Below are 23,287 nucleotides of genomic sequence, written 5' to 3' on the forward strand. Positions count from 1 at the left end.
ATTTATTAATGTATATTTATGCCTTCTGTTTCAGGGCAATGCAGTAGGAAGTTATTGCAATGAATGTAAAGGTGGCACCTTTGCCCTTCGTGCTGATAACCCACTCGGTTGTTCTCCATGTTTCTGTTCTGGGATGTCTGAGCTGTGTACAGAGATGGAAGACTACGTTTACATACCTGTAAGTCCAGCTGAATATGATTTGCTTTTCTTCTGGACTATAACAACATGCATTTATTTAAAAACAGCAAATGAGATAGTATGAAAATGTTCATTTCAGCTAACACATTGTAGGCATGTTCCCTGGAGAGTAGCCAGAACTGAATGGTTCCCATAGCAACATTTTTGAAGGGGCCCCTGTCCCAGTACTTCTAGAGAGACACCTCTCCATAGCAGTTTTTAATTGTATGCCCCACATTAGTGACCTAATTCATTTTCTGAACTATTGAGTGCCCTAGTTAATGTTATATCACATTGTAGGGCTGCCAGTACACATTATTCATCACAGTACCCCCAATTCATATGACATACAGTGTCCCCAGTTCATATTATGCCACACTGTAGTGCCTCCACTTACTACTGTGCCACATTACAGTGCAACAGATCTTGTAACATTGTAGTGTCTTCCAGTTCATTCTATACCACATTACAATGAGCCCAGGGGTGTAACTACATATATTGCAGGCCCCAGGGCAAAAGTTTATAAGGGCCCCTATGTATCACCCAATGTTGAAAAATGTATATAACTGTTACAGGGAAGGTCCCCACAGCAGCTGCAATCCCTGCACCCATCTATGACTGCCATATATTGCCTAAGACTGCACATAAGCTCCTCAGGATGGTTGATCTCTACTTGGGCTTTATGGGCCTAATTCATACTCTGTCACTGATGGGGCGCGGTTTAAGGGACGCAGTCCAGACAACAGAGGCATGTCTGGACTGTTGCTGAGACGAATGCGTCCCTTAACATGGCGGGTAGCTGTCTGCCTTCACAGCTAGGCTGCGTAGGCAGTGCTCTACTGAAACATGCGAAAGCATCGCCACCATGCAATGCTTTTGCATGTCTGCGCGGGGGTAGGGGGTGCTGGAATCCGTCCCCCCGCATGTCAAAGAATTTGATCGTAATATGCATTGTACGATCAGGTCTGAGTTAGGCCCTATGTTTGTTACAATTCCGTAACTTGTAGTTAACAGTAATGGGGAAAAAATTATATATCTTTGTTGTATTGAAAGGCAAATGTACATGTGCTTTGTAGTTTATATTAATGCAGACATTCCTTAAAATGCACATAACCACATTCTGCCACTATAAAGAACAGGCCTGTATTGAGTTTCTTGGTTGCAGCGAGTGACTTTTTCTTTGCTGCTTCATTTACTCCTTTATTGCCATTTGTATCCATTGCCCAAGCCCCTCTACATGTCATTGTTAAAAATAATGTCATTTGCATTATGTGCATAGGACGCACATGATATGCAGCATGCCGGTATTTTGTGTGCATCTGTGGCTGTATGTGCATACGAAATGGTATGTTGCAGTGTTTTAAAGGATATCAATGTAGCGTAGCATTTCCTATGCAGATACAGCTGTGGTCGAAGAATATAGGCATGCCGCATATCAAAAAAAGCTGCTTGTGTGTCCTATTCACATTATTTTGCGAATTAGACGCATTTTAATGGAAAAAGTGGCACATAAAGACGCTTGGCACTACCGAGTTACGCCACAACATGGCATGACCAGTAGGGCTATTTAACGTGCAGTGAGGCTAGATGTAAGTGGACACATCTGTACCATTTAAGAGAAACTAGCATTAAATAAAAAAGATTTAACATAAACATAGCTTAGTTTCACTGTACCTTTTATTGTGTTACTCGAATAACTGCTCACATACTGTACATAAAGAAATAATAACACTCTAAATCCATTTTAGATATCCTTGGTACCTGACCACTCACTGCTCCATGTTGTATCTCTGGATGGTATGAAGGGAACTACAGATGGTGTATTTTCTGAAGCTGTTGATATGCTGTTAGATGCATCGGTGATACGGCAGAACCTTTTATCAGAGATATTTTATTGGCAGTTACCAGCTCAGTTCCTTGGTGATAAGGTAAGTGAGACGTGTTTTATCACACTGTATGAGTTCTTTATTATATTGGACTACATACAACATTGCACATAATATTTTGAACAATACATTTAAGCAGCTATACTCTTTGTTTACTGTATAGTGAACCATTTTTGTTATGGACTCATTCTGTTAGTTGAGGGTAAATCCTATTACAGGTTGAGTATCCCTTATCCAAAATGCTTGGGACCAGAAGTTTTGTGGCTATTGGATTTTTCCGTATTTTGGAATAATTGCATACCATAATGAGATATCATGTGGATGGGACCTAAGTCTAAGCACAGAATGCATATATGTTTCATATCAGAGCCATCTTGACAGCAGTGTAGGCCCCTGGGCACAGAATTGCACTGGGGCCCCTACCCACCCATCAGTGGTAGGGGTGGGGGGTGCTATCAGTGGCAGCTTTGATGTCCCGCGGGTGGTAGGGGGGTTCTATCTTTCGCTCAGCATGTAGGACCTGAAGAAATAATTTCTGCTAATTACTCCTTTACTGCACAAATGGGACGGGATGGAGAACACTAAACTGTAGAAGGGGACATTGTGCTGAATGAAGGGGCCTTGGTACATGACTTCCAGGGTGGTACGGGGGGTGTTTAATACACAGGGGTGGGGTGAATAGTGGAGTGGGCTTAATATTCATCATTTTCCGGGGGTCAAGGCAGCTTGCTTTACTGCAGTTCCTGGAAATAGATTTCTTAGCTTTAATGGGATAAAAAAAACTAAAGAGTCCCACATTTCACGAGGTACTGGGGACTTGGAGATCAGACTTCTGGAGCCAGATCAATCCACCAACAAAATTATAAAACTGCATATTAAGCGTGTGGAGCTGGAGCAGGGACCAGCTGCTTGAAGGCTGATATCTCTGGTTCTGGGCATAGTAGAGACAAGCTTCCAGTGTCCACTGAAAGGGGAGAGTTCCAGCTTTTGGAGTATACCCTCAGAAAAACTCTCTAAGTCAGACAGAACCAGAGATATCTGGCTGGGAAGAACAATTAACAGGCTTGGATGGGGACCACTGCTTTGAAGTCGGATATCTATAGTTCCCCAGGGCCGATTTTCAAAAATCTGGTACCCCTGGAAAGAGGGGACCCTCAGCTATCATCCTAGGGCTCTTTTAATCCTGGGGCCCTTGGGCAAGAGCCCATTGAGCCCATACAAAAAGACGCCTGTTTCATATACACCTTATACACAGCCGGAAGGTCATTTTAGCCAATATTTTTAATAACTTTGTGCATTAAACAAAGTGTGTGTACATTCATACAATTCATTTATGTATCATATACACCTAATAGACACAGCCGGAAGGTCATTTAATACAATATTTTTAATAACTTTGTGTATTAAACAAAGTTTGTATATATTGAGCCATCAGAAAACAAAGATTTCACTATCTCACTCTCACTCAAAAAATTCTGTATTTCGGAATATTCCGTATTTCGGAATATTTGGATATGGGATACTCAACCTGTATTTAACTTGGTAATATTTTCTGTTTACATTATAATGCCTGGGGGAAATAAATCAAATATTTGTAGAATTAAGGTGGTTACACACTGATAGATATATCTGCCGATCAATTGATCGGCAGCTATATCTATGGATGGATCGGGCAGTGTGTTGAGCATACACACTGCCCAATCCGTCGGGGACTGACGTCATGAACTGGGCGGGCATGTACACACGCCCGCCAGTTCAGCTGTCAATCACCGCCGGCTGCCGCAGCATGTGTTTGGGCGGTTGGCCGACCGCCCGTACACACACAGCGACACGCCAATATATCGGTAGATATATTGGCCTTTGGCTGTGTTGTGGGGCTGAATCGATATGTCCGTGAACGACGGAGTTCACAGACATATTGCCCGTACACACTGGTGTGTACCCACCTTTAGACACCAGCATACTTTACTGTATGTTGTTTGAAGGAATTACCTACCCAGTGTAAATAGGTTCTGCTCACTGTATACCATATGAACAACTATATGTATTATATTGTGTAGTGACAGTGATAGTATTTCTCTTAATGCATACTTTGCATTTCTCTCTCTTTACTTTGCTGTTGGATTCTTAATTCTATTGATTTATTCTATTTTGTCATTCTTTATACATAATAGTATTTGTTGGGGTTTTTTTTGTGTGTTTTATATCAGCCTCTTAGATATTCTTTATCTTTTGCCAGACATTGTCTTATGGAGGGATAATGAAGTTTGTTGTTACATATTACGCATTAGCAGATTCTGGTTCTTCAGATTTTGAACCACAAATTATAATGAAAGGTGGACATCTCAGGAAGCGAGTTATTAGCATGGACAAGCTAAATCCTGCAAATGGAGTGAAGAATGAGATACAAATCAACCTGAGGGAGGCAAGTAATCTATATATATATATATAGAAGTGAAAATATGTATGTACGTATGTATTTATATACAGTATGTTTATTCTTCATAAGCTTCTACATGGCTTGATGGATCTGGACCAAACTTGGTACACACACTTTTCATTATCCAACTTAAAATACTGGTGGTGTTTTAACTAAAAAAAATCTATCCCTATCGGGGCCAGGGCCATATATCTTACATATAAAATTCATTGGTCGGTCTGTTTGTTTGTCTGGTTATGCATTCGAACACCCCTGCACCGATTGGGATGAAACCAACGCAAAGTGGTCCAGTTGGATCCTGGCCAGGTGTTAGGTTAGACCTTTTACCAGGGAGCCTGTCTAGGCCTTCCACTTGATGGATTCAGAAGAAAACTTCAGAGTGGTAACATTGGATTCCAGAAGACATTGGACCTCCCATTGGGTTACGCTTGGCATAACTTTGACACAGGGAGCATGTTCTGGGCCTTCTACTGGATGGATTTGGATGAAAACTTTAATGAACTGTAATAACTGACAGAAATAACCATAATTCAATTATCTGAATTAACTGACTGAAATAACCATAAATCAGTGAACTAAAATAACTGACGGACATGGAGGTGGGACGACAAAAAATGTTGTGTACCCAAAAGCCTTGGAATACCAACATTGATAAGTGAAGGAAAACTTTAAACCCATTTCGAAAAAAAAGTTATTATAAAATTGAACAGAAAGTAAAGTTGGGGATCAGGGCTACTGGCGACACCCTAAAACCAAACTCGACACTGGGCAGCCACTTCATGGGTGTATTTGAAGAGCTAGTAAACTACTAATGTGTTGACAGTTACATCCAACACATTGATAACTGAGGGGTCTATTTATTAAGCTTTGGAGATAAAGTGCACAGAGATAAGGTACCGGCCAATCAGGTCCTAACTGCCATGTCACAGACTGGGTTTGAAAAATGACAGGAGTTGATTGGCTGGTACTTTATCTCTGTGCACTTTATCTCCATCCAAGGCTTAGTAAATAGACTCCTTAAAAACTGGAACTCCAGCTAGTATTTATATACAATTGAATTGTGACTTTTAAAGCTGGTCTTTCATGTGGTCCATATCTGAAGAGATTGCGTTTCTTTGAACATTAAGTTACGGTTGAGCACATCTGTCAAAATTGTATGTGTTAAATGAGCAGTAGGTGACATTTTTTACTCGATATTCAAAGCAACAAAAAAAAATATTGGAGTGCCATGTACAAATATTGGAGGCACCCAGTTCCCCCTTCACAAGAAGAATGGTGTGAAGCAGGACATATCTCCTAACCAGTGACAGATTTTACCTATGGGCTGCAGGACTGCAGCCCTCCAGTAATTTCTGCCGCTTGCAGGAACTGCCTTGCAGATGCAGTGACAACCCTTTGGAAGCACTCCCTGTTAAAGCCAAACAGGCTGCCACCAATGCAATCCCTAGAAGTAAGCCTGTTTTCTACCAGCGCTGTACTTAATCCCTGCCTCTTGCTGCCTTCTGACTTAAGCCCCTCCTCCCAGTGACATCAGTCATCAATCATTTGGGAGGGCAGGTAGCAGGGAGATCAACCAGCCCACCCGGCCAGACAGGTACTGTAAGTTGCCGCTACTGTACATGCATTCATGCCAAAGTCTTGACTAAGCATCAGGTCAGTCACCTAACTTCTAGACTGCTCCACAAGAATCAGGACAGTTGTCAACATTCTGCTCTCTTCTACTTGTTCTGAAAGCTTTAATTAATTGCCCTAAAGCCCCCTCAATCCTTATTTTCAGCCTGAGCACACAGAAACCTATTTCCAGCCAAACTACCCTGATATTAAATACTTAGGGGGGAATTCAATTAGCTGTAATAATGCTGTACTTTACCGCAATCTGACTTTTCACAGACATCACCAAAAAATTATAGCAAAGAGCAGCTTATTGCAGGTTTGCATGCTCCCGCAATTCACCCTATTTATATATTTGCAAAAACAGGATTCTTGCAATAATTCTTGCAGTCAAAAACAGACAAAAATGGAGCAAAAATGGGGAAATCTGCCTGTACCCCCAAAGTAGCCAAACTAATATAGGAAAACAGTATAGAAGTCTATTAGTGATACAGGTTGAGTATCCCTTATCCAAAATGCTTGGGACCAGAAGTATTTTGGATATCGGATTTTTCCGTATTTTGGAATAATTGCATACCATAATGAGATATCATGGCGATAGGACCCAAGTCTAAGCACAGAATGCATTTATGTTTCATATACACCTTATATAAACAGCCTGAAGGTCATTTTAGCCAATATTTTTAATAACTTTGTACATTAAACAAAGTGTGAGTACATTCACACAATTCATGCATGTATCATATACACCTTATACACACAGCCTGAAGGTCATTTAATACAATATTTTTAATAACTTTGTGTATTAAACAAAGTTTGTGTACATTGAGCCATCAGAAAACAAAGGTTTCACTATCACACTCTCACTCAAAAAAGTCCGTATTTCGGAATATTCCGTATTTCGGAATATTTGGATATGGGATACTCAACCTGTAATAAAAAAAATAATGGGGGGTACATAAATTGTGTCAAATGGCTGTTGTATGCATTTTTCTAAAAAAGTCAAAAAAAAATGTATAAAGCAAGTGGTTTTCAGCAAAATAAGTGGGGGTACATTACAAAATGGGCATAAGTATATATTTAGGTCATTTTAAAAATAAAAAAACAGCAGATTACTCCCAACTTCAAGCCTAAAAACACTTGTCTCACTCATAAACCACCCCAATATACCTGTCCCATACCTTGTACCACGATTTCCATCATTTTGCGTTTTTTGACCCCAAAAATAACATGTCACTATTGGCCAATTAAAAATGATTAAAAACTTCTAAATGCCTAATTAGTAATTCAGGGGATGTCCCAGGGGTTCTTAACTAAGTACCTTTTTGCCTTAAAATAGGGATTTTCCCCAAGCTAATTACCTGATCAATGGTGGTGAAGGGAAATTTGCGGAAAACCTATGGAGAATTATTGCTGAAAATTTATTGCGGATAATTGAATAGCGGCTTATCTTGAAAACGGGTTATCACAGCCAAGTGAATTCCCTCTCTTACACCCCTTTTCCACTAGCTTTTAAAACACGGGTAAATGCGCGGGGCGTGCATTTACCCGTGTTTTTTCCTAGTGGAAAAGGGTCCCCCTGCAAATTCCCAGATCAAGTGATCCGGGAAACCGTGTCCAACCCGGTAAGCTGTGTAGTGTGAATGGGAGCCGTGTCGAGGCGACACGGCTTCCGTTCACAGTGTATGGGAGGGCGGCGTTGGGAGATCATGTGATCTTCCAGCGCCGCCCCTGCCGCGTCACTAGCAGCGTCACCAAACCAGCAATATGCCGGGTTGGTGAGCGCTGTGTGAAAGGGAGCTGTGGCACAGGTGGCAGCCGTATCAGGCGACACAGCTGCGAACCATGCTACAGTGGAAAAGGGGTCTTAGTATTCCCATTTATTAAATACAACTCTCACCTTCCCAAATCCCACATCAATTAATTGCCCCCAAAGCAACCAGAAATAATGTACTATCCAAAACCTTAAATTAACAGGCACTGTCTCACTTCCACTTGCCTTTTTTAGAAGCTTCAGTAAATCTCAGTAATGGGGGAATTCAGTTTCTTGTGTAGGGGGCAAATTAGCCATTGCTGCAGTGTATCAATGCCAGCAATGGCAGCCCCATCTGCCCGACTGGCCGGATTTGCCTAAAAGTGCTTGCTGCCTATGGGGCAACACGCACTTTTGAGTGAGATCCCTGATGCCGTAAAGTGAGTCAGTGTCACACAGATTCGCTGAGTGAATCCGCTGAGTGGCACTTAATTGAATCCCCCCCTAAATCTCTACCCAATATCTGTGTGAAAGTCAAATCTAGGTTACTAATACCCCTTTTACACCAAAATCCCGGGTCTGACCCAGGATTTGGAACACGGTTCCAAGCCGGGTCAGACCCGGGACTCCCCCCATTTCACTGCAGTGCCGATCCGGGATATTCCCGGATCGGCACCGTTTACACTGCACCCGGCTGCAGTGTCTTGTGGGCCGGCGCTTAGAGATGATGTCATCTCCAAGCGCCGGTCCACACTGCAGATCGGGACTCCGGAGCGTCTCGCCGATGGCAAGCACAGCAATCTGAAAGCTGCTGTCCTGCCCCCAGCCTCCGGCGCTTCCAGGCACCAGACATGGCGCTGCTGTCTGCATAGATAGCATGTACCATGTCTCCAGCCACAGCATGGCAACCAGCACGGCGCCGCTGTCTGCATAGACAGCGTGCACCGTGACCCCCAGCCTCCCGACCGCCCGCCGGACACTGCGGTACGGGAGGTTTGCCATGCTGTAAATGGGTGCCGGGTCGGCTGACCCGGCTTACCCATTTACACCGCCTCCTTCCCGGGTCTTGCCCATGTCAAACCCTGCGTATGTGCCGGGTTGGATTCCCGGGAAAGTGGACTCGGGGTGACCCTTTTACACCACCTGCAGTCCCAGGATTTTGCGCGCTCCCGTGCAAAATCCCGGGATATTTCAGGTGGTGTAAAAGGGGTATAAAAAACAATCTGTTCTGGTTTCTATCATTTGAATTACATGTTAGAAGTTATTTACTACAGTTTACCTATTAAGAACAGATTTTTCAAGTTGCGCACATAACCAGAGACACTGGCAAATCTGTGCAGTATTCATACTGAGCCATGTAGACAGCAATGTTCTTTTTTTCTAGCACTATAACACTAATTATGAAATGTTTGTTGTGGAATAAAAATTATCCAATTCCACATCAGTTTCTGTAAGCTGTTATACTTTGTTTTTTGTACAATTACTTCTAATGTTGTATTATTTTGTATGAATGATACGGGCGCCCGTCAGAGCAATTCCATTGTTGCTCCGATCGGGCACCCATTACTTTTGAAGCACCCAAACGTATTGGTATTTGCCGAATCTGACTAAAGTCCCAATTGAGCAAATTCAGCTCGCCACCTCAGGAGACTGCAAGCATAAAAGCTGATGCCGGCAGAACAATTGAATCACCCCTATAAACTGGTAGTTACATTTTCAGTTTATGGGCCTAATTCAGACCTTTTTGCACTGCTGCGACCAGGTAGTCGCCACCTACGCGGGAGGGGTTAATCGCTGTGCAGGGGTGCGAGTGCATGTGCAGAGAGCTGCAAAAACAAAAATTCACAAACAGCTCAGGACTTACTCAGCCGCTGCGATGATCCGGCCTAGAGCTGACGTCAGGAATCCTCCCTTACAATGGCTGGACACGCCTGCGTTTCTTCGGACACTCCCTGGAAACGGCCTCTTCCTGTCAATCCCACAAATCGGTGCGATCGCTTTCTTCGGTAAGTCTGTCGCTCTCCAGCGATCCCAATTGCCGGGGGGGGGGGGGGGGGGGGGGGGGGGAGACGCTCCTGCGCTTTGTGGAGCATGCGCATGTGCAGTTCTGGCCTGATCGCAGTGCTGCAAAAAAACGTAGCGTGCAATCATGTCTGAATGACCCCCTATGTTATTTGGGCATTGGTTAATATTAGTCCAATAAACATTTTATTATTGTGTTTGGTGATTTCAGCACTTTTTCACTTTTAATCAAATATATTCTTGACACTTGTCATGAAGCTGCTAATTGTATTGCCTGGCTATTTTATTTTTCCAATCACAGAAGCCTCAGACCATTAATGTGTTTTTTATTATTTAATTTGTATTCTTTTACAGAATAACTGGAAATATTATAACTCTGTGTCTAGTGAGTCAGTTACAAGAATGGATTTCATGTCTGTTCTAAGCAACATTGATTACATTCTTATAAAAGCATCCTATGGCTATGGATTACAACAGAGCAGGTATGTCTATACTCAAACAACTATTCTAAATCTGGTTACACACTTGTCCAATCCCCTGCAAATCAGACCGCCCACAGATTCTACATCCAGTCCTCGCTACACACTTCTCGAATGTCGAGCAAACTGGTTGGTCAGGAGTCGGATCTCCCGGGATTGGACAAGGATGTACCCAGCTTAAATTCACAGCCAAGAAGAATATCTATTGCTTGTTGTTGTTTGATATGCTCTGAGCAGCTACAGAATGTGATCATAAAACTTCTACATACTGTACATGTGCATTCTAAAAATCATGTTACAAACACTTGTGCTTGAAAAAATTTAGATTATTAGACGTATATGCTGTCATAGGTTCACATTCAGTGTTGCTCCTTTACTAACTTTGAACCAAGGTGAATTTACAAGTGAATTTGCACTGACCCACAGAAACTCACCAGTAACCAGTCAATAATTTACTTGAACAGTGTAAATTAAACAATGAAAGCAAATTTCTGATTGGTTACTATGGACAGTGTAATATAATAATAAATAAGCTGTAAAGTCTTTGTCTTCAAGAAGCCATGCTCTTATTATATACAGTTTCTAATGATATTTAGGCTATCAAATATCTCTATGGACATAGCAGTGGAAGCATCAGACATGCATTCTGGTCAGCAAGCAGCGCACCTTATAGAGATGTGTGATTGTCCTCGTGGCTATACTGGCCTCTCATGTCAGGTGATTTGCAGGCTTGCTTTATTATTTGGGGGTTTTTAGGGGGGAATGGATTTACCCCATATAACACTTTCTGTATTCTTCATAATCAGGAGTGTGCAACTGGCTACTACAGAGAGAAACTGACAGAGGTGAATGTACGAGAGGAACAACCGTTAATCGCCCCATGTGTACCTTGTCAGTGCAGTAACCACAGTGAGATATGTGATCCACACACTGGAGAATGCATGGTATGTTTTATGTCGCTAAGCATCTTTAAATTACATTGTAGTTACATTGTTACACTAACTTCTTAAATTGGCATCTATTGTCAATGGAACATGTTATTTATTAGGAAATGTGCAAACACTTGTAAGTATGCCCCTTGGGAAACAGGTCAGAAAACATCAGTAAAGTCTATAAATGTCATCTCTTTTAAATCTGGACCAGGAAAAACATTTAGTAAATAGAGCAGTGGTAAGCAGTTGGTGGCAAAATCACGTCACAAGAGGCCACCTTACCAGGGATAATTTATTCCCTTAGAACTTTTTCATGTTCATTCTGATAGCAAATAGCCAACATTTAACATTCTGGCAAATTGATGATGGGATAGTGTTTTTTTTTTACCATTACCAGATTAAACTGTAAAATGTGCTTTTAGATTTTGTATTGAAATATTAGTTGTAGAATAATAAAATGTCTGGTACTTTGAGATTCTATACTTATTTATATATATATATATATATCTATATCTATATTTATATATATATATATATATCTTTCAGCACAGTTGAGGAAATAGAATCATGTGCAGGGTGCATTAAGATAACCAGGTTGCACAGAATAATACAGAAATTATTATATTACAGTTAAGCGTACTTTGCTTATCCCAAGGTGTTGAGATTTTCCTACCATGCTGCAGTGGTGTTGGAATTCCGATGTCAGTCACATGACCACCGGCATCCCGCTGCAGGGTTTGGGAGGTATATCCCACTGATTAGTAATGCCTGTACCCAGGGCTTAAAGTGGGCCTGGATAGGTTGTGGAACTCCTTTACCCTGTCACCTACCCCCTTTCCCCTTACATTAAGTGGAGCCAGGGCCATTGGTAGTGTTTTCGGCATCCGGGGGGGGTAAGCTATAAATTAGTGCCCTACTTCCCCTACTTTATAAATGGGCACTCACAAAGAAGCAGCGTGGTCACACAATAGTACCCCCAATTCAAATTACACCACACAGTAGCACAATCTTATTCACATTACACCACATGTAGTGCGCCTGATTCATATTACACCACATAGTAATGCCCCTTATCAGGTTACGTCACTCAGTAGTACCCTTTATTCACATTGCGCTACACAGTTGTACCCTTTATACATGTTATGCCACACAGTAGTGACCCTTATACACAATCCCCACAATAGTAGTTCCACTTACACAAAATGCCCACAGTTGTAGTGCCCCTTACACATAATGACCACAGTAGTGCCGCTTATTCACAAAATGCCCACAGCAGTAGTGCCACTTATATACAGAATGCCCACAGTAGTAGTGCCCTTACACATAATGCCCACAATAGTAGTGCCCCTTATACACATCTCTGCCTCTGTCACTCGAGCAGCTCACTGCCTGTGTCCCTCCAGCAACTCCATGCCCCGTATCCCTCCAGCAGCTTCCCCACATCTCTTGTCCCTCCAGCCCCCTCTCATCTTGTCTTCAAGATGCACAGAGCCTGCTCCTCTTCATGGCTCTTCATCACTTCAGCAGCAGTGACAGCATGACATCACATATGCCGTTCTGGAAAAGGAAGCCACTGGGAAAACAGATACAGTATAAGATACAGGAGGGGTAAGCTGTAGATGGAGGAGGACCATGGAGCCACCAGGACCTGAGGAAGGGGGAGATGGCTGCAGCTAATCGGTAACACTAGCGCCGCCTGCATCCTGTATTGACGCAGGTGATGGGGCGGCTTTCTCTTGTACGATCACCTATAGGATATTTTCTTGTTTCCAATGCCAGGCTAGTATGTTATACTGCTATTTTTGTCTGTATGCCATTTCATTTTTGACATATGTATGTTGTAACCGTATTTTTCTTGAAAACGAAAATAAACAATATATATTAAAAAAAGAATTACTGTGCAGGGCATTGGAGGAGGTGGAACTAGTTCCCCTACCATTACAGGTGGTGGAACTCGATTCCACCTCGTTCCCTCCCCCTTTAACCCCTGCATGTACCAGCGGCAGGTGTGAGCGTCACAGAAAGGCTTGACTTTGCCATACCGCATTTTATGTTAACTATTCACCTTCTCATGTGCTACCACAATGCAGTAGCGAGCATAGTCCCAATTAACCAACTGAAAGGTTGGATGATTTAAGGAAGCTAATCACGCAACATGACAGCAGGATAGCAGTGCTTGCCAACATTTGTGAAAAGTTGCAATGTGCTAACTGAATTGTAGCCAACATCCTTCCTACTAAGACAATGCACTAAATTATTTGTATTAGTCTTCTAAAGGGCCCCATACACTACAACGATATGTCTGAGGCTGAAGTCGGAGGCGATTTCCCTTGAACTCTCCCGGGAGCTTCCCGGGAGTGGTTCCATATGATTTGATACATTTTGCATGCGATATATCTTCTGCGATCCAAGCCATGCCTGCGGGAACCGACATATCACGAGTGCAGAACTAACGATCTAGGGGAGCCAAACCGACCCTCACGGGAACACGCATCGGATCGGATACACCTCCAAAATGCCCGATTTCACCAGATATATCGGCCCGAATGCCCGAAATTGGATGAAATCGGGCATAATCGTTCTAATGTATGGGGCCCTTAACTCTGTCTTGCAAATTTTTGTAACTATGTCCTGTGTGTTCCTTTTAGTTAAACATCAGTGTTATTTGTTGTCTTTGTACAGTAGGGAGCTTGGAATAAATATTGCCTCTAAACTCTCACCAGCTGCCTTCTCTATGGGATCATCTAACAGTACCGCCTCTTTATGGATTCTTTTGTATTATAGCAATAGATATATATTTATTAGATCTATAATATATATTATCCTATAAAGATGGATATGGTTTGATGATCCTATAAAGACAGCTGGCAAGTCTTGAGAATCACACTTTATTGTACAAAGTACATGGCAGATAACTATTAATATCCATTGCTTTTTGTTGATTTTAGAGAGACTTATTTATTGTAATGTGCAGTTGTATTTGTACTATATAGTTTACAAGTTTTATGTATTGACAGGGTTGTAGAGATCATACCGCTGGACACAACTGCCATGTTTGTGCTCTTGGTTACTACGGCAAAGTGACAGGGTCAATTTTAGACTGCTCACTCTGTGCATGCCCCAAAGGCAATTCCAGAAGGTACTGTAACACCAACTTTTTTTTACACTTCTGATAACTTTTAGAAGTCCGATATATTTCCGTGCAGTAAGCATAGTTCAGATACTTCCCTACACACACTAGTTATTTTTAATAGCTCTGTTTCGGTACTAGGGGGTTTTATAAATTGGCATTGATTGAAAGTAGTATTCTTCTTGCAGTTCAACTCAAATAAAAATGTGAACAAATTTTATTGTGAGTAAGTGTGTTGAAAGTTACACAATTTGGTAATGAAATGCCGTAGAAGCCCACTTGTTTTATTTAAAAGATTAAAACATTTATGCTCATCTTAATTGTTTGCATATGGAAAGAAATACAAGTGTATTAGAAAAGTCTGAATTAATTAGCCTCCAATTAGAAGAGTGGTGTCTATTATTTTATGCTTAGTGTCTCATATATGCTGTGAATATATTCTGAACTCATGCTATAAATCTGTGTAATAAAAGTGACTGCTGATACAAATGATGTCATCACGTTGTAGCCACCTGTGTCAGGGATGTGGCTCCCAGTGGTTCCCAGAGAGTTCAAGCATAACACAAATCTACAGTTTTTCAGAGCTAGATTTAGGGTTTGCGGGGCTCTGGGCACTTAAGGAACTTAGGGGCAGATGTATTAACCTGGAGAAGGCATAAGGAAGTGATAAACCAGTGATATGTGCAATGTGATAAAGGCCCCAGCCAATCAGCTCCCATATGTAAATTAACAGTTAGGATCTGATTGGCTGGTGCCTTTATCACCTTGCACATATCACTGGTTTACCACTTCCTTATGCCTTCTCCATGTTAATACATCTGCCCCTTAGGCCCTTAGGACTAGAATCACACAGACACACCCAGAGTCACACATACAGTACTTGCTCAGAGTCATGCAGACATGTACATAGAGGATCACAATGAGATACAGACTGGGGCATGCCATATAGTGTGTCCCTCTATCCCTCTCAATTTTCAAGCAGAAGAGTTGTTGCTGTGTGTCTGAGAATTGCAGCACCCCCCCCCCCCCCCCTTTCTCCCATGATGCCTGCAGGAGCCCCGTCCCCATTACTCAGATTCCACCTTCTCTAAATTGATTGAGACTTTGATACTGTAACATATTGGTCTGGAGACACTCCCCCCTTTCCCCCCTCTTAGCCTGGCTCTGCTGAATCTCTTATAGATCCCATGTAGACCATTAGTTGGCAAGAATGTTGTGTATATAAATAGCTAAGTAGCCGTGAAAACATCATCACCCTGACGTGCTCTCACACATTGGACCTAATGTGTATGGGGAGTACCTGCGCGCATTTACCTGCTTTTGTCTGCATTCTTCTTTCAATCCACCAACATTTGTTGGACACATGTACAATATGTGTTATTGGTTCCTGACTGGGTTATAAAGCTTGCTGTCACTTTCAGTATCTAGCCCTCACCAAAATAAATGACCTGTGTCATACTGAGGCAGAGGGTTATATGATAACCGCTATCCCAGTAGCTCCATAACCCTGTAACTGATTCTAACACTGTTCTACACTGCATACATCTTACAAATGAAGTAGGGAAGACCATTAATGCTCACCCTTTCCCTGTGGCCCAAAATTTGTATATTGAGAGATATGTTACAATATTGTCAGCTCGTGTTGTATTTTCTTTTAGTTTTAGTCCATCTTGTGTACTTGAAGGAGTTAATGATTTCCGATGTGACGCCTGTCTGCCTGGATATGAGGGGAAACACTGTGAACAGTAAGTGATACTTTCCTTATATGATAAAAACTACATGTTTAACATTGAGACTCAGTCGCACACAGATATACAAGTGTCGCATATCAAATTAATCAGCACAGTCTACTGGTGCGTCCTATTTGCATTGCATTGCAATTAAGACACCAAGTTGACAAAAAAGCTGCCCAAATCTGGCAGAGTCCCTCAGGAGTGGCGCGCCGAGAGGTGCTGTTTGGCGTGACTGCAGCAATGAAATATGAGGACACATCCAGTATCCAATGACTGATTGTAAGGTAGCGGTTTTTGCAAAGTAAACACCTCAACCTGAACAATGTCCACAGAAGTGGACCTATTCTCTATTTGTTTTTACTGTCCATGTGAATAAATGAGTCCTTATGCTTGATTTCAGCTATGCTCTTAAAGAATACAAAGCAGATCATGGTTCTAATATTAGGGGTTTGTTAAGAAGGAGACTGTAAGGGGTAAATTTACTCAGATAGGAGTTCAATTTAAGATGGTATGTTACACATAGCAACCAATCAGACTCTACGTCTCATTTATCTTGCACCCTCTAGAACAGGGGTGGGGAACCTCCAGCCCGCGGGCCGTATAAGGCCCGCAAAGCCTTTTGTTCTGGCCCACCTGCTGCTGTGTGTCAGTGAGACATGCCGCCCCTCAGTCCGGTGGCGGCGTGTCTCAGCTGTCAGGGCAGGGAGGAGAGCGCAGCTATGTCCGGCGGCAGCGGCGGGTAGGATCTCAAACCAGCCACCGCTGCCGGTTCGCAAGCTCTGATTGGCTCACGAACCATCACGCCACCACCGCCGCCTGACATAGCTGCGCTCTCCTCTCTGCCTGGCCCCTGACAGCTGAGACACGCCGGCGCAGGACAGAGCACTAAGGGGCAGAAGAGGCGCACGCTGCGCTCTCCTCCCCTCTCCTGACACACAGCAGCAGCGGTGAGCAGCACAGTGGGATGGGGGGGGGGGGCATGTGTGGGGCAATATGTATCTGGCACTGTGGGGGCATTTGTGTATCTGGCACTGTGGGGGCATTTGTGTATCTGGCACTGCACTGGCATATGTGTATCTGGCACTGCACTATTGGGGGCATATGTGTATCACGTCCCATTTTAATTGGCCACACCCATTTTGTGGCGCATGCGCGCCTTCGGCTTGCGCACTCAGTACCACTGAGGGGCATAACTACTGAGGGTACAACTACTGGGAGGCAGGGTAATTTTTAAGTTGATAATTTTTGTATGGTCCCCGAAGGATTTTTATAAATGCCCAAATGGCCCTTGGTAGAAAAAAGGTTCCCCACCCCTGCTCTAGAAGATAATACCTGGAATCTGATTCGTTGAAGGCAACATCCCATCTTAAATAGAACTCCCATCTTAGTAAGTTTACCCATAATACTTAGACTTATATTATGAGTAGATTGTAAGCTTGCGAGCAGGGCCTTCCTACTGTACCTCTCTGTCTGTCTGTTTTTACCCAGTTTTGTTCTATTACTGTTGTTCTAATTGTAAAGCGCAACGGAATATGCTGCGCTATATAAGAAACTGTTAATAAATAAATTAATTAATTAATAATAAATAATAGTAGTCTGCATAAAGCTGGTAAGAATGGAACTGCTATAAACCCAAAATAGAAAAATGTTTGTCTGCTTTAGTACAGGGTGAACTGTGTCATTTTCCCATATTGTCAGCATTGTTTTCTATTTTCTAGAAATACTGCATTGATTCCCTACGTCACTGGCACTAGCTATTTTTTTATGACTAATATGTAAAACCTGCTTGTATTTCCCATTGATTAGACCCTGTAACACAATTTTTTTTTTCAACTTTGCATTTGTGTAATTCAAATATGTTTAAATAAATTACACACTAATTATAGAATCTCCTTTATGTGTTACTACTTTATGTGTTACAATTAGATGCGGTAGTATGCCACTGGGAAAAGCGTGGTTGCTCTGGCTTTAACGCCTAGTGCTATTCACTTAGTGCCCCTTTTCCCCTCCTGGTAAATTACCCCGTTAACGCTAGAGTCTTGGATAAGTTCATGGACCTATGGGTTGACACATTCACGGCACCTATGATCAGGCCGTTTAACGTGGATTTCTTTTTGAGCCTGCTGAGGCTTGAAAATAAATCATCGTTATCTGCAGCCTACGTGCTGCCACCGGCTTTAATTGAATAGCCCAGCTGATTCAATTACTCCTCATTTAATGACCATATCTAATTGAATTGCCCTCTAAATCAGCTTGCAGAGTTCTGCATTCACTGTAGAGTCATTATAGTGTCGCCTTCCTACAATATATTTGCTTTGTCTCCTCCCAGAGCCCTTGGAAACCAGCTTCATTATTTTGTGGACATGTGATCTAGTGGTAAAATCTGACTATGAAATGAGTGGCGGAACTTGCAAGTGCCAAGGCCAGGTGCAAAATTTATGCTTTAGGCCTCAATCCTTCTAGGTCCTCTGCGAGTTCATAATATGGCACACGGTAGTGCGCCATGTGACCACAAACAAAACAGACAGCATCCCAGTGTCTAAAAATCTTTGCCCCCCTTTAATCAGATAATAATAATAATCACCAGTGTCTGATGTCTGCCGTGCTGCATGGGGCCTTCACAAATGGGTCTTCTGGTAGGGGCAGAAGGCACAGGGAGAGGCAGAAGGTGATGTGCAGATGGTGACAAGCAGAGGGTGATGGGAAGAGGCAGCGCATGATGGGCAGAGGGTGACAGGGAGCAGCAAAAGGTGATGGGTAATGGGGAAAGGCAGAGGGTGACAGGAGTGATGGGTAGAAGAAGAGGTTGTGGGCCGATGTTGACTTGGAAAGCCAGAGGTTGATGGGTAGAGAGTGATAGGGAGGGACAGAGGGTGATAGAGAGAGGCAGAGGGGGACTGGGAGAGGTATAGTGTGACCTACAGTCAGTGGTGTAGCAAGGGTGGCTCCGGAGGAGCGCGAGCTCCGGGCGCCAAAAAAGTTAGAGGGTTCATTTTTGTTGGGAGCCAATTAACCTACCAGTATATTTTTGAACTGTGGGAGGAAACTGGAGTACCCAGAGGAAACCCACGCAAGCACGGGGAGAATATACAAACTCCACACAGTTAGGGCCATGGTGGGAATCGTACCCATGATCTCAGTGCTGTGAGGCAGTAATGCTAACAATTACATTGTCTGTACTGCATGCCCCTATCTTGTTGTTGCAAGCTTTCGGCACGCACTGACCCTATTTTAAACATGGGGGCACCCAAAGCAAACTTTCGCCATGAGTTCCACAAGGTCAAGAACTGGCCCTGTCACCAATTTAGGATTTTTAAATATTATTTTCAAATGTAATATGATACTACATGTTGGCTAGGCTCACAATTCATTACAGGGGAGGGGGGCGCCAAAACATTCCTTTGCTCCAGGCACCATGGTGCTTAGCTACACCTCTGCCTATACTCCGGGCATAGAGATCCAAAACTATGACAGGAAAAGAAGCGTCAGACACAATTTTCATTACCTCATTAGTAAATTAGTGTTTAATACAGTGGTTTCCAAACTTTTTTGAATCACAGCACCCTAGAGTATGAGATTTTTTTTCATGGCACCACTAGGCCAAAAGTTTCTTATTGAGAAATTTCAAAGTAAAAATTTAATTAAGAAAACGGTATTATATGTCATCCTTAGGTTCAGTTGTGAGGTGACGTTCAGGATTTGCTTCTGTTTGTCCACATATTTTATGATTAGCAGCCATCAGCACTGGTTTTGCCTATTACATTGAGCATAAATAATTTGAATTGCTTCTGGACCACCCAGTGCTCCACAGCACACAGTTTTAGAACCCCTGCTTTAATACAGTCAGGTCCATAAATATTGGGACATCAACACAATTCTCATATTTTGGGCTCTATACACCACCACAATGGATTTGAAATGAAACAAACAAGATGTGCTTTAACTGCAGACTTTACGCTTTAATTTGAGGGTATTTACATCCAAATCAGGTGAACGGTGTAGGAATTACAACGGTTTCTATATGTGCCTCCCACTTTTTAAGGGACCAAAAGTAATGGGACAATTGACTCAAAAGCTATTTCATGGACAGGAGTGGGCTATTCCCTCGTTAATTTCATCATCAATTAAGCAGATAAAAGGTCTGGAGTTGATTCCAGGTGTTACATTTGCATTTGGAATCTGTTGCTGTCGACTCTCAATATGAGATCCAAAGAGCTGCCACTATCAGTGAAGCAAGCCATCATTAGGCTGAAAAATCAAAACAAACCCATCAGAGAGCTAGCAAAAACATTAGGTGTGGCCAAATCAACTTTTTGGAACATTCTTAAAAAGAAAGATTGCACCGGAGAATCTGAATTCAGCAATCTGAAGATTAGGCCTAAAAGCCAGCATCCTCTGCTCGTTTGCAGAAGTTCAGGCTTCAGTGTTCTTTCGGCCTGCTAGGCCTCACTCCACATCAGAGCCTAGTCTAGAGTACTCACGTGACAGTGACTGTTCACCTGACCCAGAAGGTCACAGCTGCAGTATTCTTCAGTCTCGTCTTAAATCCACAGCTGCAATATTCTAGTCTCATCTTAAAGCCACAGCTGCAGTATTCTTCAGTCTCATCTTAAAGCCACAGCTGCAGTATTCTTCAGTCTCATCTTAAAGCCACAGCTGCAGTATTCTTCAGTCTCATCTTAAAGCCACAGCTGCAGTGTTCTTTAGTCTCATCTTAAAGCAACAGCCACAGTATTCTTCAGTCTCGTCTTAAAGCCACAGCCGCAGTGTTCTTCAGCCTTGTCTTAAAGTCACAGCCACAGTCATCGTTCTACTTTCATTTGCGTTTCCAGTTATATCCGGTACCAGCCCGGATTACAGTTGCGTTCCAGTATACCGGTACAACAGCCCGGTTCACAGTGCGGTTCCCAGTCTCACCAGTAACCAGCCCGGTTCTCAGTCTCACCAGTAACCAGTCTGGTTCTCAACCTCGCCAGTAACCAGCCCAGTTCTGTGCAACTCCAGAGAACCTATTTCATAGTAACCTTGAGTACACAAGCACCCACTCCTGTGACAGTATATCCAGTTCAATCTCACCAATACATTCACCATCCTGCTATCAACACCAAGTCCCTGGTGATCCAGTGGTCAGGATACGGCTTCCTCTGCTGAGGCCCGGATTCGATCCCCGGTCAGGGATTGCTCCTTCTTCTCACTGATTCCTACAGACCAGCCTAATATACACATAGTCCTCCAGTCGCCCGCACAGACTTCACTAACACCGGGTTCACAAAAACCACGGCCATGACAGATAGGCACTATTAATGCCAGAATTACTACCATGGCAGTGTCGACGCGCAGAGCTTTGTGGTTGCGTCAATGGATTGACGATGCAGATTCCAAGCACAGTGTGGAGTCTCTCCCTTTTTCAGGGGAATGGCTTTTTGGGGTTGAGTTGGATTCATGGATTTCTATGGTCACTGCGGGGAAATCCACGTCTCTCCCCTCTGGGGCCCCTCCGGCTAGGCGTGCCTACCTGAGCCCTTCTACTAATTCCTTTCGGACCTCTAGATTCAGTTCACGAGCCAGAGGGGCCTCCAATGCGGCACGAGGCACCAAAGGTAAGACTAGAAAACCAGCTGCTTCCGCTGTTTCCCAGGTACCAAGCACAAGTGCAGCTTCCACAAAAGCCTCCGCATGACGGGGCCTCCCCACCCTGAGAAGATCTCGAGGTGGGAGCTCGTCTGCGTCACTTCAACCATGTCTGGGCAGACTCCTGCCAGGATGCCTGGATAAAGGACCTAATTTCCCAGGGCTACAAGCTGGAGTTCGACAGCGCTCCTCATCTACGATTTTTCAAATCAGGCTTACCAGTTTTGGTAGATACAAGAATTACGCTACAACAGGCTATCCTAAAATTGGTACGGTCCCAGGTCATTGTTCCAGTACCACTGTTGCCACAAAGAAAAGGTTACTACTCCAACCTGTTCGTGGTACCGAAACCGGACGGTTCGGTAAGGCCCATTCTGAATCTCAAATCCTTGAACCCTTACCTCAAGGTTTTCAAGTTCAAGATGGAATACCTGCGAGCGGTGATTGCGGGCCTAGAGGAATGGGAGTTCATGGTCTCTCTGGATATAAAGGACGCTTATCTCCTTATCCCCATTTGGCCTCCTCACCAGTTCCAGGGCGGGTGGTCAGCCCATGAAGCCCTACTTCCAATCAACATTCTGGAACTTCGGGTGATCTACAATGCTCTTATTCAGGCCTCTCCTCTGCTCAAGGATCAGGCGATCCAAGTTCAATCGGACAACGCCACGGCGGTGGCTTACATAAATCGACAAGTAGGTACAAGAAGCAGTGCCTGCATGTGAGAGGTGTCAAATATACGCCTCTGGGCAGAAAGAAATGCAAGAGCCATGTCCGCCATCTACATTCCGGGGGTGGATAACTGGGAAGCGGACTTCCTGAGTCATCATGATCTCCACCCGGGGGAGTGGGGTCTACACCCACAGGTGTTTCAACAGATCATCGACTTGTGGGGTTGCCCACAGATAGACTTGATAGCTTCTCGCCTCAACAAGAAGCTTCCCTGGTGCTGCTCAAGGACCAGGGACCCCTGAGCTAGGGCAATAGACGCGCTGACGTCTCCTTGGCCTTATCAGTCGGTTAACCTGTTTCCTCTGATTACGTTGCTCCTGAGGGTGCTCAAACTAATCAGGTATCAAGGAGTCCAGGCAATTCTGATTGCCCCGGATTGGCCATGGAGGGTGGGGTACGCAGATCTTCTGGACATGTCTGTGACAGACCCGTGATCCCTGCCACTGAGAATAGATCTTCTACAACAAGGACCATTCATCTACCTGGACTTACGGTGTCTTCGTTTGACGGCTTGGAAGTTGAGCGGAACATCCTAGCTCGAAAAGGCCTTTCCAAGAAGGTTATTGCAACCATGATTCAGGCCAGAAAACCGGTAACGTCAAAACACTATCATCATATCTGGAGGAGATATGTCTCCTGGTGCGAGGAATGCACATATCCACCGGCGGAGTTTCACTTAGGACATCTTTTACTCTTCCTGCAGGCTGGTGTGGATAAGGGCTTACGTCTGGTGTCCCTTAAGGTCCAGATTTCAGCTCTCTCCG

At 43.5% G+C, this 23,287-nt stretch overlaps 1 protein-coding gene across 1 annotated transcript in view; it reads left to right on the forward strand.

Moving 5' to 3' along the window:
• The window catches only part of LAMA1 (laminin subunit alpha 1), a 376,319-nt gene that overhangs the window by 193,540 nt on the left and 159,492 nt on the right, over nucleotides 1–23,287 (forward strand). Inside the window, exons 24-31 of the mRNA XM_063923508.1 lie at nucleotides 35–178; nucleotides 1,926–2,105; nucleotides 4,303–4,488; nucleotides 10,244–10,371; nucleotides 10,965–11,085; nucleotides 11,175–11,312; nucleotides 14,318–14,439; nucleotides 16,089–16,175. Coding sequence (XP_063779578.1) covers nucleotides 35–178; nucleotides 1,926–2,105; nucleotides 4,303–4,488; nucleotides 10,244–10,371; nucleotides 10,965–11,085; nucleotides 11,175–11,312; nucleotides 14,318–14,439; nucleotides 16,089–16,175 — 1,106 coding nt within the window. The remainder of the gene's footprint in view (nucleotides 1–34; nucleotides 179–1,925; nucleotides 2,106–4,302; nucleotides 4,489–10,243; nucleotides 10,372–10,964; nucleotides 11,086–11,174; nucleotides 11,313–14,317; nucleotides 14,440–16,088; nucleotides 16,176–23,287) is intronic.

Source organism: Pseudophryne corroboree, chromosome 5 (assembly GCF_028390025.1).
Source record: "Pseudophryne corroboree isolate aPseCor3 chromosome 5, aPseCor3.hap2, whole genome shotgun sequence".
In the NCBI taxonomy this organism is placed as follows: domain Eukaryota; kingdom Metazoa; phylum Chordata; class Amphibia; order Anura; family Myobatrachidae; genus Pseudophryne; species Pseudophryne corroboree.